The sequence below is a fragment of the Psammomys obesus genome, unplaced genomic scaffold, assembly GCF_907164565.1.
Source record: "Psammomys obesus unplaced genomic scaffold, mPsaObe1.curated_primary_1811, whole genome shotgun sequence".
Taxonomy (NCBI): Eukaryota; Metazoa; Chordata; class Mammalia; order Rodentia; family Muridae; genus Psammomys; species Psammomys obesus.
Window position 1 is genome coordinate 11,776,662 of NW_026588752.1, and position 13,482 is coordinate 11,790,143.

The window sequence follows — 13,482 nt, forward strand, 5'->3', positions numbered from 1 at the left end:
GTTCTTTGTGGCCACACAGCCCTGTAGGCGTGGGCATCTGCCAGCTCTGAAGAGCTGCTGATGTTTCCAGGTGAGAACACTGCATCCTCAGAACAGAATCATTGGATGATCTCTGTAAGAAACAGGACAACATCACCTTGCTTTAAGACAACCAAAGATCTCCCAGCAGGCTCTCCTCTCACCCCTCCCCATGACCTTATTTTACTGAAATCAAAACACTTCTTAGAGTCTCCAAGCACCATGCCCCTTTCCTACTAGGATAGACCCCACCACTCTGATATCCGCAATCATCGGTAAATGGAATGTGACTTTTCCCAACATTCCAAAAGGACAAGCCATGAATAAGGGAATGTGAATGGCTAAGTGTGGACACATACTCCCTGGAAATACCTTATGAAGAAGACTCTACATAAGTCTAGCTACCTCAGGAGAACACACTCCACTGTGGTCTAGTACACAGCTAGGCATGGTGGTAAAGAACCAGCCTGCCTCCATCTTAAGCATAAAAGCCATCTTATAGTAAAGACAAACTAGGTTCATTTCTTTTTATGGTTTAAACCTCTTTTTCTCAAGAATTGGGCTATGCCCCAACTGTAACCTTAACTTCAAATGGTTCTGTACTGCCTGTTTCAGGAAACAGCAAGCATGTCTTTGTTTCAAAAAGTTGTTTATAACCATCTTGCAATCCTACCTTTGTTTCAAAAGGTAATATGACTGCCTGTTGTTATGATGCCCACCTTGCAACTAGCTCTTTGTTTCAGGAAGGACTGACTTGTTATGCATAGGCTCTGCTCCTCTAAGCCTGCCTATCTTGTGTGCCAAATTCCCTATTTGGAAACTCCCTACCCCTGAACTATAAAATCCTAGTCTTTCTTATATCCAGTGCTAACCTCTCCAACCTCACCTTAGGGGGAGGTAACCCATTTACAAAAATTAAAATGCTTTCTTTAATTAATTTGGTCCCAATGATTTGAGTCAGTGGTCTTTCTCCTCCCACCTTTGGGATTGACAATAGCCTGGGCCTCTGATCCCAAGCTACCTGTGAGAGGACCAGGCCTCCAATTCCAAGAACAAGATCGTAAAATCTCCCACCCAAGAAACAGCCAAGAGATAACCAAAAAAATGGGAAGGGACATCTGTTCTGGACAGCCTTACCTTATCTTGTAGTAGAATATTCTTAATACAAGAATGTAGCCCACTGACCACCTGGACTCAAGCTGTTGTGCCCGAATCGCAATACCCCAAAAAACCACCACCAGGAGCCGAGTCTGTTGCAAACCACATGAGGATCTTTTTATTACAAATTACAAGCTGCAGTTCGGGCTCACACCCCCCACCGATGAAGCGGTGAGAGCTGAGAGCCCTGTGCTCAGGTTAGTTGGGTGATTTAAAGATTTTGGTCCCTCCCAGCATGCCCAAGGCAGGGGCAATTCCTGCCTGGCAAGCATCTATTTGTCAAAATGCTACATTTGAATTGATTGGCTATAGGAAGGTCCCCAGACCATTAATGAACTGGTGTCCCTGCCTAGGAGGATGGACCAGTTTTCTAGCAACTGTATCTCTGGTGGGTGGGGAAAGAATGCAGTAAGGCAAGTTCTTTCCCTTAGGGCATGGCTGGACTTCTCCACTCACATAGTTCAGGTCTTAATTAATAATAGCTTCTAATTTTTAATCTTTTTGGTCTCTCAAAGCCAGTCAAGAGTTAACCCTTCTGATTTCCTTGCCACCCACCAGTTTGGGCCTGTTTGGACCAGTTTAGAGAGCCCCCAACTCCTAATTAGGCTCTAGCTAGCCCTAGCCAATCATAGATGCACTTGTACCCTTGCTTTTAACCTGCGCCAATCACAATAAAGATGACCTACTTGTCCCTGAAATTCCCCACGTTCCCTATAAGAAGACATGTGCACCTTTGTCTAGGGTCGCCATTTTGCCTGGATGGTAGCCCCAGCATGCTGGTCTTCTGCAGAATAAATGCCTTTTGTTGTTTGCATGCTACTTGGGTCTGGGGTCGTTCTTTCAGCATCTTCTGGACTCTAACACTTGGAAGGCAGAGGCAGGCAGGTCTCTATGAGTTCAGGGTCAGCTTGCTCTACACAACCAGTTCTAGTCCTGCTAGAGGTACACAGTGAGACTCTGTCTCCGAAAAAAAAAAGGAGCATTAAAGCAGAGGCATCTTGGCATCTTTGGAAGGGAGGGAAGTGAGCATCACAGTGGATATGACACTGAAGTCTTTGGATATCACTAAATATTTGGAAAGATATCAGCCCTTCTGAATTATGTGAGTTTATATCATAACATGTTATCTTTATAATAAACCCCACTGATATCCAAGGCCCCCAGTCAGAATTGTGTTTTCACATTCTTACTGAGTATACTTAGTGCAGAGATATTTACGGCTCATGATTCTAGAGAATCAAAGCATATTGCAGCCTCTGGTGAGGGTCCCCCTTGGCATATCACATCAGCCTCTACATTTCTCTGTATCTGGGTCTTTCTCCCACTCCCTATAAAGCCTCCATAATTCACTCATGGGGCCTCCATCCTATGACTCTACTTTCCAAAGGCCCTACCTAAAAACACCAAAGTTAAGTTTCCACCCTTATAATACCATTAGCACAAGACTTCAGAGATTGGACCTTCACATGAATTCAAAGAAGACAAATCCAATTTAAAACATAATACTAGCTTTGCCCAGTGGCAGTATCGAAGCCAATGAGGTTTATCTGAGGAGTGATTATTGCTAATTAAAACATAATACTGAGCAAAGAAGGGGCTAGCCTCATCCATTCTAGGCACTCAAAGATTCAGCTTCTAAGTCACCAAGGACCATGTTGCAAAGACATGTACTCATCTAGATCCCCTTGCAGCTAGCTCTACTGGATGTGGAAACACCATTCTTGAGTCAAGCATGATGTGACACTGTTTCTCTCTTTCCTCCTTCCCCTACCCTCCTCCTTTTGTTTGTTTGTTGTTGTTGTTGTTGTTTAATTCAGATAACAAGCCCAGGAGCTGTGTGATCATAACTCTTTGAGTGAGAAACGTGAAGTCACTGAGCCAAGCTCTCTTACTTGGTCAACGGAGGAAGTAGTTTTCTGATTCAAATGCTTTTCAAACAACCGAAGCACACAAAGTGCAAAGTTTCCAGCCACCCAAAGTTAATCTTTGTTAACCTCTTAGGACATTTAAAAAAAATTTTTTTTGGTGTAAATAGATATGTTATAATAAATAAAGACTGATGAAGAGAGCAGAACTCAAAGTTTTTCTGTCAAGGGTAGAATTTGACGTGTGAAGCTTAGGGCAGCACTGTAAGGAGAGCTGTGCTGTGGGAAGGCAAATTTAGAATAACAGGCCCAAGTCTATAGGAAGGCATTCCCTCACCCACCCACTCCTCACCATTCCCCCTGTTAGGCCCAGTAGGAGCCTCATTTCTGGGTAGGTAGATGAAGGGAACTCAGGAGACCAAATTGATGCAAACGCAAGAGGTCTATTCAAGCCATTGCACAATGGGGCTGCCCTCCAAATCAGCGAGGAACAGCACCGAGAGACAAAAGCCTTGGGTTTTTAAAGGAAAAAGCACAGGGAAGCTCAGGTGTTGCAGTCTTGGCTACACAGGATTGGATAAGGGTCAACTACCCTATAGTTGACTTTTAAAATAATTGGTTGGTTTTAGGTGCTCGGGTCCAGTCAATCCTGCCTTGGACATGAAGAGCGGAGCTGTGGGCCTTTGGTCAAAGGTCAGGGGCTATTTGAGAGGAGTATTGAGGCCATCTGGGTTGACTGCTAGGCAATGTTATCTCTCAATTACCAGCGCCTGGTCACTCTTTTACTACAGGGTGGGCCCTTGGATTTTGTCTCAATTTGCCCACTTCTCCCTTTTGTCCATGTCCTTCTGCTTCCTGGAAAAGTACTGAGAGAACTTAGTTTAACATGGGGTATAAAATTCATAAAGAGACCTGTAAAGCTAACTTGTTCCTTTCACCCCGCCCACTCCCTGCACCAAGCTTATCCCCTCTGTGTTCAAAAAGCTTCAAAATGCCAAGACTAGGATGTTTCTCAGCTCTGGTCACTGAACAATGAATGATTCTCTATTAGATGTAACAAAACAAACAAACAAAAAATACTGTCAAAGAATACAACACATGCAAGCAGGTCTCATTAAAGGATTCTCTGCGGGCACTCCTTTAAAAGTTGCTCAAAATATGAAATGCTAAAATACCCTTCTCAAAGAAAGGGCTTTTTCATTTGCTTGTTCTTTGGTTTGCATCTGTTTGTATTCGTACCTGTTTGTTTATAGATTTGTATGTGCTTATGTGTATGTGCTTTACTTATGAATCATCTGTGTTTCAGGGTTGGGAAGTTGTAGGTGTTTGTATGAAAGTCATGTTTTGCTTTTTTCATACATGTGCAAGTATCACCGCACAAATCTGCAGAGGGAGCTGGGGCTCCATGGCCTGGGAAGCCTCATGAAGCTTATCCAGCAGTGCAAAGGACCCTATCTAGTGGCTTGATGTGAGGACTAGGTAGGTTTTTGTGCCCTCCAGGATGAAGGACAGTGTCTGTCCAGTCTGTGAGAAGAATTAGGTGGCTCTTGGCTGCTGTGTCCAGCAGAGGCCTACCCTGCAGTATGCCTGTCTCCTACCATCCTGCACTCCTTTCCAGGGCCTCCTCTGTTGGATTCTCTGGGAGATGACACATGAGAATACAGACCATGTATTCTCAGGCCAGTCTCCTCTTCTTCCTTTGTCCTGCCAGTCACAGGAAACATATATTCCTTATACTCTGTGTCTTTTGCAGGAGGTGTCATAGGTCTGCCTGGCAGGCAGGGAGTTCAGTTAGGCCATAAGGGATAAGACAGTCTGCTAATCATCCGTGACACATTAGCAAATTCATTAAGTCATTATACACTAGACTTGCCCATAATATCAAGTGTGTAAGAAACACAGATGATGTTCATTTTCAATTGCCTGTCTCAGGAGTCTAAGGCCATTAGTCTTTGAGCAAATGTTAAGAAGCACACCACCACCACCAACATGGGTAGACCCAACTTAATATACACTTAGCTTCATGCCAGGGTGACTAGGGGAGGAAAGAGCTGCCACTTTACTCAGCACACAGTCCTGGCTTGAGTCCCTGATCCATTGGAGCTGCATTTATATAATGCTGCTGTGTGGCACAGCCTCTCACTTGGAGTCAGGAGGATAATTTATCGCACCCTCCTGAATCTTGATGATGCTTGTTTTTCTTTACAATAGTGTACATATTAATGAAGAACTACATCTAGAAAGACCCACAGGCCCAAAGCCCCATGGTCCCCTGACTGTGGCAAACACCGAGCATAGCGCTCATCAAATCAGCCAGTTAGGCCTTTGTTATGAAACTAACATCTCTAAAATAATAAAGCACTTTTTGTTGTTTGTTGCTCAGTAAACTCTAATTACAGTCATTCCTCAGAATACTGGAGAGATTGGCTCCAGGAAGGCCTGCAGACACCAAAGCCCGCAGATGTTCAAGCCCCTTATATAAAATGGTGTCATATCTACATAGACCATATGGAGGTCCTCACATATTTTAAATCATCTCTTCCCAACTTCTAATACCTAATGCATGGCAATGTCATGCAAACAATAATAGTGTACTGTTTATGGAGTAATGACAGGAGCTGAATATAGATATTGTTGGTATAATATTGTCTGTCTGCAGTTGGTTGAGCCCATGGGTATAGATCCCGTGGGCACAGAGAGCTGACTGTACTAAATTAACAAGATGTACTTAAACATGTCACTCATGTGCGTGTTTAGAGAGAGTACTGTAAGCGATTTGGGTCCTTCCGTGAGGGGTCCAGCATCTGAGGGGCATGTAGGCAATATTGACTCACCTCCACAGGTCTCCTGTATTCTCACCACATCGCCAATCTGTAGAGTGAGATGTTGGGCTCCACTGCCTTGGAAATTGTAGATGGCTGTGAAATGGAACATGGAGACAGTCAGGGAGACCTCCAGATACCTTTACTCGTTGCTTCATGCTGCAGCCTCTGCCTTGAGTCTGTCTCACATGTGTGAAACCCACATGGGCTACAGAAGGCCCACGCAGAAGCCAACTGCGTTCTTCAACCATCGATCCAGAGCCACTCAAAAACTGAGCCTGACTTTTTCCCACACATGGATCCTGCACCTGTACGGTAGCCTGGATGACCACGAGGCTATTTATACCATGCACACATTTGGCCTCTTGCTGTTTTCCAGGCATGGAAAACATCCTCACAGCAACCCATGACAGGCAGGAACTGTGAGCCCAGCAAAGGAAATGAAGACATTCTGGCCAAAGTCATCAAGACAAGAAATGCCAGGAAACTCTAACCCAGCTTCCATACTCTTACACACTAAATTGGGCTGCTTTCTGCTCCCTATCTGCTCCCTCTCAGAAACAAAATCCCAACATGAAGGGCTCTCCGTTACTCCATTACTTATACAATCATCTTTGTTTGATGGTTTGAATCTGAATTGCCCCTCATAGGCTCATGGTTAGAATGCTCAGTTACCAGACTGTGACAGTGTTTTGAAGGTTGTGAGCCTTTAGGGTGTTGGGTCTGGCTGGTGAAAACAGATGACTAGGGATGTGCCTTTGATTACATCCTTCTCTAATTTCAGCCTTTGATTCCTGGTCCATCCAGATATGATGAGTCACCACTAGAAACTCCTACTACCAGAGACTGAGCCACTCTGCAGTGCCTTTCCCCTACGGTGGCCAGAAGTTCCTTTGAAACTGTAAGTCAAAAGAAACCCTCCTCCTCTCAATATATCCTTTTGTCACAACAAAAGGAAGTAATACAGAACACCTCACCTGTTTCCTACCCAACCACAATCAACCCAGAGTCACCAAAACAGAACCCCAGGCTTCCCACAGGCCACGGTCACACTGTTTTCTAATAGTTGTAGGATTCATGGATGAGTGTTTAATATTCAGGAATGTATTCCCACTCACAGGCTAGAGATTTGGTTCAGTAGCAGAGCATTTCCTCAGCAAGCACAAGGTCCTGGGTTCAGTCCCCAGCACAGGAAAAAAAAAAATGCAAAAGCCACCAAAGGAGCATGCATTCCTATCCAAACTGTTAGTACCTAGGGGCAGGAGTTGTCAGAGACTTCTCCAGTCACTTGGCACATGAGATGGCCCGTGCCATTGCAGGGAAGGGGCGGACTGTGCAGCATATCTGTAGTACTCTCCTTCCCCATGGCAACGGCAGTCTTGATGATGGCTGCCTGAGACTCTGATATAGGTTCTTGGAGCTGTAAACAGCAGAAGGACCTTTTCTCAAAAAATTTCGATGTGTGTGTATATGTGTTTGTGTTCCCTAAGTGACCACACTTAAGAGCTTGCTGTTATAGCTACAGCTCAGAACACTCCTTTACAGAAGCAACTCTACAGTAGCCAATCTCAAAAACATTAAAGACAAGCCAACTAAATTCACTCACCAGGCAAAGACTTTAAGAACAAGAAAAAAATGTCTTCCACAAACCCTGGAAAATCAGGATTAGGGCTGAAATACTTCGAAGAATAATGGCTTGGAAAGACACCTGCCTACACCAAGGAATTTAAAGGGCTGTGCTTGAATGCTGGGAATAGGCTACAGTTGGGAGTGGAGAAGGTAAGAAAACCCTGAACACTCAGCTCTGTGAATCTCAGCAGCCATGCAGGCAGGATGTCAGGCTGAGCCTAGCTGCAAAGACCTAAGTAAGCACTGAAGGCATGCCAGCGTACATAGCCAGCTGCACACACGGGATTTTATCTCCTTTTCTTCCAGTGACTACACAGAACAAATAACTCAGTTTTCATAAAAACATTTCTATAAAGCTACTAACTATCCAAATACTACCACCCATGTCAAACAAGGACCACAGGCTCTGGTCAAGTAAGACTTGCCTCCCATAGCTATCACATTATAATAATAATATTCAGAGCATCTAGTTTTCCATTCAAAATTCTGAGTATGTTAAGAAGGAAAAAAAGTACAGCCACTTCATGGACATGAATAAATTAAGAGAAAATTGGACAACAGAAAGGACAGATACTGGACTTAGGAGATGAAGGGTTAAATCAATTGTCTTACATATAGTTAAAGGACTGCAGGAAAATGGGACAGAAAACGAAGGAAATAAGAATGATGGCTCTGAAGTAAAGAACATCACTGATGATATAAAAATTATAAAAGTGGTGCTGGGTATGGCAGTGCACAGGTACAATCCTAGCACTCAGAGGCTGAAGCAGGAGAATCAAAGATTTGAGTGAGGCCAGTGTGGTTTCATAGTGATAACTAACCTCAAAAACATTACACAAAGGAACCCAATAGAAACTCTGGACAGAGACAACAACAGCAAATACAGGTGAAAAAAATTCATCTTCGATATTTTTTGAGGTTAGCAGAGGGCCTCTGAAAGACTCTGCAGGGTATCAAAGCAGATGCTGAGACTTATAGACAAACTTTGGGCAGAGTGCAGGGAATCTTATGAAAGAAGTGGGAAATAGTAAGATCTGGAGAGGACAGGAGCTCCACAAGGAGAGCAACAGAACCAAAAGATCTGGGCACATGGGTCTTTTCTGAGACTAATACTCCAACCAAGGACCATGCATGGAGATAACCTAGAACCCCTGCACAGATGTAGCCCATGCAGTTCAGTGTCCAAGTGGCCTTCATAGTAATGGGAACAGGGACTGTCTCTGACATGAACTGATTGGCTTGCTCTTTGATCACCTTCCTCTGAGAGGGGAGCAGCCTTACCAGTCCGCAGAGGAAGACAAAGCAGCCACTCCTGATGAGACCTGATAGAGTAGGATCAGAAGGAAGGGGAGGAAGACCTCCTGTATCAGTGGACTGGGGGAGGAGCATGGTTGGAGAAGAGGGTGGGATTGGGAAGGGAGGAGGGAGGGAGTTACAGATGAAATACAAAATGAATAAACTGTAATTAATAAAAATATAAATAAAAAAGGAAAAATCATCAAAGAGCAGAGCTGAGAGCAGGAGAGAAAAATCAGTAATCTGGAAGACAGGGCAGCTGAGATCAAAGCAGACCAAGATGATTCACTAAGAGAAAGCAACAAACCCAAGTAGACAGATCAGAAGCCTGTGTGTTGCAGCCAAACACACTGACATACTATAATGGGAGCTCCGGAGTGAGAGAAGACAGAAAAACGGGCAGAAAAAATTTTTTGAAGAACTAATGGCCAGAAACCACCCAACCTTCATAGGAGACAGAAGTCATCATAGCAAGGAGTGAAGGAGGCAGGATAGACTCAGAGCCTTGCACACTGAGACCCGTTTACATCCAACTGCTTCAAACAAAGATGAACGAAGAATTTTAAAGAGCAGCAATGAAAGAAATCACTCTGTACAAGGGAATTTAACGAGATAATATGGGGTTCCCCTTTAGAAATCATAAAGGCAGTCAGGAGACTTAAAGGGAGAAGAAAAAAAAATCTACAAACGAACGATTTCCTAACTCCTTCAAAAATGAATAGAAAATTAAGTAATGGACAAAACTGAATTAGAAAATAGGACCCATGACTAATAGATTATATCAATGAATTAATACAACTGATGTATAATGTGTAAAATGTATACTAATGCATAAAATAACAATTATCCATCTATGATAATGGGCGCATAATATGAAGAGATGATTGTAAGGTAACATAAAGGGTTATGCTACAGGGCTGTGCAGGAGGAGAACATAGCACCTACTATGGGAATACAGTTAATATCAGCTCTGACCAGATTGTTGTAAACAAATGTAATTCATTGTAAAGACCAAGCTAACCAATAACAAAACAACTCTAGGGGCTGGAGGGATGGCTCAGCAGTTAGGAGCACTGACTAATCTCCCAGAGGACTCCAGTTTGATTCCCAGCTCCCACGTGCCAACTCACAAGCATCTGTCACCCCAGTGCCAAAGAGATCTGACGCCCCCTTCTGGCCTCTCTAGGTACTGTACACATGTGGCATGCAAGCAAAATATTTGTACGCATAAAAAATAAAAAGTAATAAGTAAAAAAAAATATTAAACACCTTTTAAAACATTAAAAAAAAGAGGAAAACGAATTTGGAAAAAATTAAATACAGACAAGTACAAAAGAGAGAAAATGAGGGAAAAAAAGCCTAAAGAGACACATGCGTGAACTTGAAGTAATGAAAACCATGTTAAAGCACAAATAACAAAAGGAAAAATAACTAAGTATAAAACAAAATTGTAATGGAAAACTGAGAAACAGCAAGAACAAAAACATAAAAGCCGACAGCTACATAAAGGGAAGATGTCTCCTCATCTACATTTACTCCAAAATTTACATGGAGATTAAACTCTCCGGTCAAATGGCAGAGGTTGTTGGGACTGGAGTAGAGGCACAGCAGTTAAGAGCACATATTACTCTTTCAGAGATGATCTGAGAACCTAGTTAGGGAGGTTCACATGCCTATAACTTTAGCTCCAGAATACCCAGCTCCCTCCCTGGCCTCTGAGGGTACTCACTCACATGCACTAACCCACAAAGACACACACACACACACACACACAAACACACACTTATTTTTTTTTTAATAAAGAAAGGGGTAGCATGAAGCATTAAAAAAAAATCCCAATCTGCCTACATGTTTTTTCCAGACATTCTAGAGCTTTAGGAATATAAGTAGTTTTGATGTAAAACAGGATGGGGGAAAATGTCCCCCACACACAGGAAGCAAAAAGGAATGATGGTGGGCTTACTAATATTAGACAGATGGACTTCAAGTGAAGTTTTAATAAACTAGACAAAAGAACATTCTGTCCTGGCAAAGGGGCCATACCCTAAGCAGGTGCAGTTATAAATATAGATGTACCTAACCAAAGAACAGTGAAGCATATTAGCAAACAGTGACTCAATTAAAGAGAGAGGCAGTCCTATGATTGTAGTTAAAGACCTCATTAGCCTGCTGTCAGCAATGGGTAAAAAACTTAGAGCGGGACAGTGGTGGTGCACGCCATTAATCCCATCACTCGGGAGGCACAGGCAGGTGGATCTTTGTGAGTTTGAGGCCAGTCTGGTCTACACAGAGAGTTTTGGAACAGACAAAGCTACACAGAGAAACTTTGTCTAGAAAAACCAAAGAGATAGACAGAGACAGAAAGAGAGAGACAGAGACAGAGAGAAACAGACATATACTCATGCACACAGACACACACACACACACACACACAGATACACAGAGAGAGAGTGAGAGAGAGAGAGAGAGAGAGAGAGAGAGAGAGAGAGGAAAACTTAGGTACACCAGGCATGGTGACACATGCCCTTAATCTCAGCACTCGGGAGGCAGAGGCAGCCAGATCTCTTGTGAGTTTGAGGCCAGCCTGGTCTACAAAGCAAATCCAGAACAGGCAGCCAGAGTTCTGTCACACAGAGAAACCCTGTCTAGAAAAACAAAAACAACAACAAAAAGAAAGAAAGGAAGGAAGGAAGGAAGGAAGGAAGGAAGGAAGGAAGGAAGGAAGGAAGGAAGGAAGGAAGGAAAGAAGAAAGAAAGGAAGAAAGGAAGGAAGAAAGAAAAAGAAAAGAAAGGAAAAATTAGGCCCAAAGTCAGGAGGGAAACAGAAGTATCGACCAATACCGCAACAACTGGACCTGGCCAACATCTACAAAACACTTATATCTAAAGCAGCAGAATCCATATTCAAGTACATGGACATTCTGTTCAACAGATCACAAGTTAGGCCACACTGCAAGTCTCAGTGAGTTAAAAATGCTTAAAATCATGAACAGTATCTTCTATGACCACAGAGAAATAAAGCTAGAGATCCATATCAAAATCAAAAGTGGAAAAGCATCACAAAGGATCATTAAAAAGCACAGGCAAAAAATAAAATGGCTAGCAAACTCACAAGAAAAATTAGGAAATCTTTCAAATTAAAATGAAAACAACCTACCAAAGCTCTCAAATATCACAGAAGCATGACTAGAAAGTTTCATAGCTGTAAATATCTACCTGGAAGCACAACGTAGTTGTGCTTCAAATTATCTATATTTCTACCTTTTTAGCAACTGATAAAAGAAAAGCAAACCAAACACAAAAATAAAAGAAAGAAAATAATACAAATTAAAACAATTAGAAGTTGACTAGAGGATAGAATGCAATAAACAAAAAAGCCAGGAGTTTGTTTCTGAAGTGATAAATAGATAGGGAGGTGGACTAAAAATAAACGGAGGCTTCACATTATCAAAGTGAGAAATGAACGTGAGGACATTACTGCCAACATTTCAGAAAGGAAAGTGATTGTAAGCAGATTTTCTCTACCTACTGCTTTGCCTACTGACCCTTATAGTGAACTCAATAAAAAATGAAGCTTTTCATAAGAGAAGGCTTTCAACACGTGTATATCAAAAATATGTGGAAACCTGGATGAAATGGATGTGTCCCTAGAAACAAAAGTATCAACGCTGACTCGTGAAAAAAACATAAATTCAGTCATCGAAAACCTCCTGAGAGGCCTGTGGAGATAGCTCAGTTGGCAAAGTGCCTACGGAACAATGATGAGGACCTAAGCTTCAATCTCTAGCACGCAGGTAGAAAGGCAAATATGATGCCACGCATCTGTGAGCCCAGTGGAGGAAGCCGAGACAGATCCCTGGGTTCATTGGCAAGCCAGGCTAGCTCGGTCAATGAGCTCCGGGTTGAGAAAAGAACCTTTCTCCAAAAGAACTAAGGTGAAAAGCAACTGAAGATGACGTCTAACAGTGACCTCTGGTCACTACCCATGCACAAACACACGTGTGTAAAAATGCACATGAATATAGAACGCATACATATGGAATACACTCACGTACATGTGCACACACACACAGTCTCCAAAGAAGAAAGCGCAATATTATGTCACTCCAATCTGAATTCTATAAAATATTTAGGAAACATTAATACCTATTCTTCATAAACTCTTCCACACACACACACAAAAGGAGGAAATGTTTCACAAATCAGTGTGGGCACTCTCAGATTAACACAAGGAATTTATAAGTAAAGACCAATGTCCCTCGTGAATATAGGTGCATGAATACACAAGAGATCAGCAAATGAAATCTAGCAGCGTATTAAGAGACACCATGGCCAAGTAGGAATTTCCCCAGGAATGCAAGAATGGTTCAATATCCAAATAAATAAAAGAAATACACTTCTGTCAATAGCATAAAGAAAAACCAAGTTGAATGATCATGTTAATTAATGAAGAAAAAGCATTTTGCAAAATTTATCACCATTTTATGATTAAACAATATCAACAAGCTACAAGCCACAGACAGAATAGCTTCACCCAGAAGATGGAAATCAGTTGCTGCACGGGTCAAACCTCTCCGGCTCTGTGGCAAATACCTTGCACAAACAGCTTCATTTTGGCTCATTTTGGTTTCTAAGGTCTCCTTCCCTGCCCTTAGCTCTGTTGTCTCTGGGTCTGTTGTGAGACAGAGCACCAC

At 42.5% G+C, this 13,482-nt stretch overlaps 1 protein-coding gene and 1 pseudogene across 1 annotated transcript in view; one reads left to right on the forward strand and one right to left on the reverse strand.

Annotated features, from left to right (window-relative positions):
* The window catches only part of Dock2 (dedicator of cytokinesis 2), a 403,875-nt gene that overhangs the window by 369,932 nt on the left and 20,461 nt on the right, over positions 1-13,482 (reverse strand). The window contains exon 2 of the mRNA XM_055604610.1: positions 5,876-5,959. Coding sequence (XP_055460585.1) covers positions 5,876-5,959 — 84 coding nt within the window. The remainder of the gene's footprint in view (positions 1-5,875; positions 5,960-13,482) is intronic.
* On the forward strand, positions 2,684-2,803 carry LOC129674745 (U4 spliceosomal RNA; annotated as a pseudogene).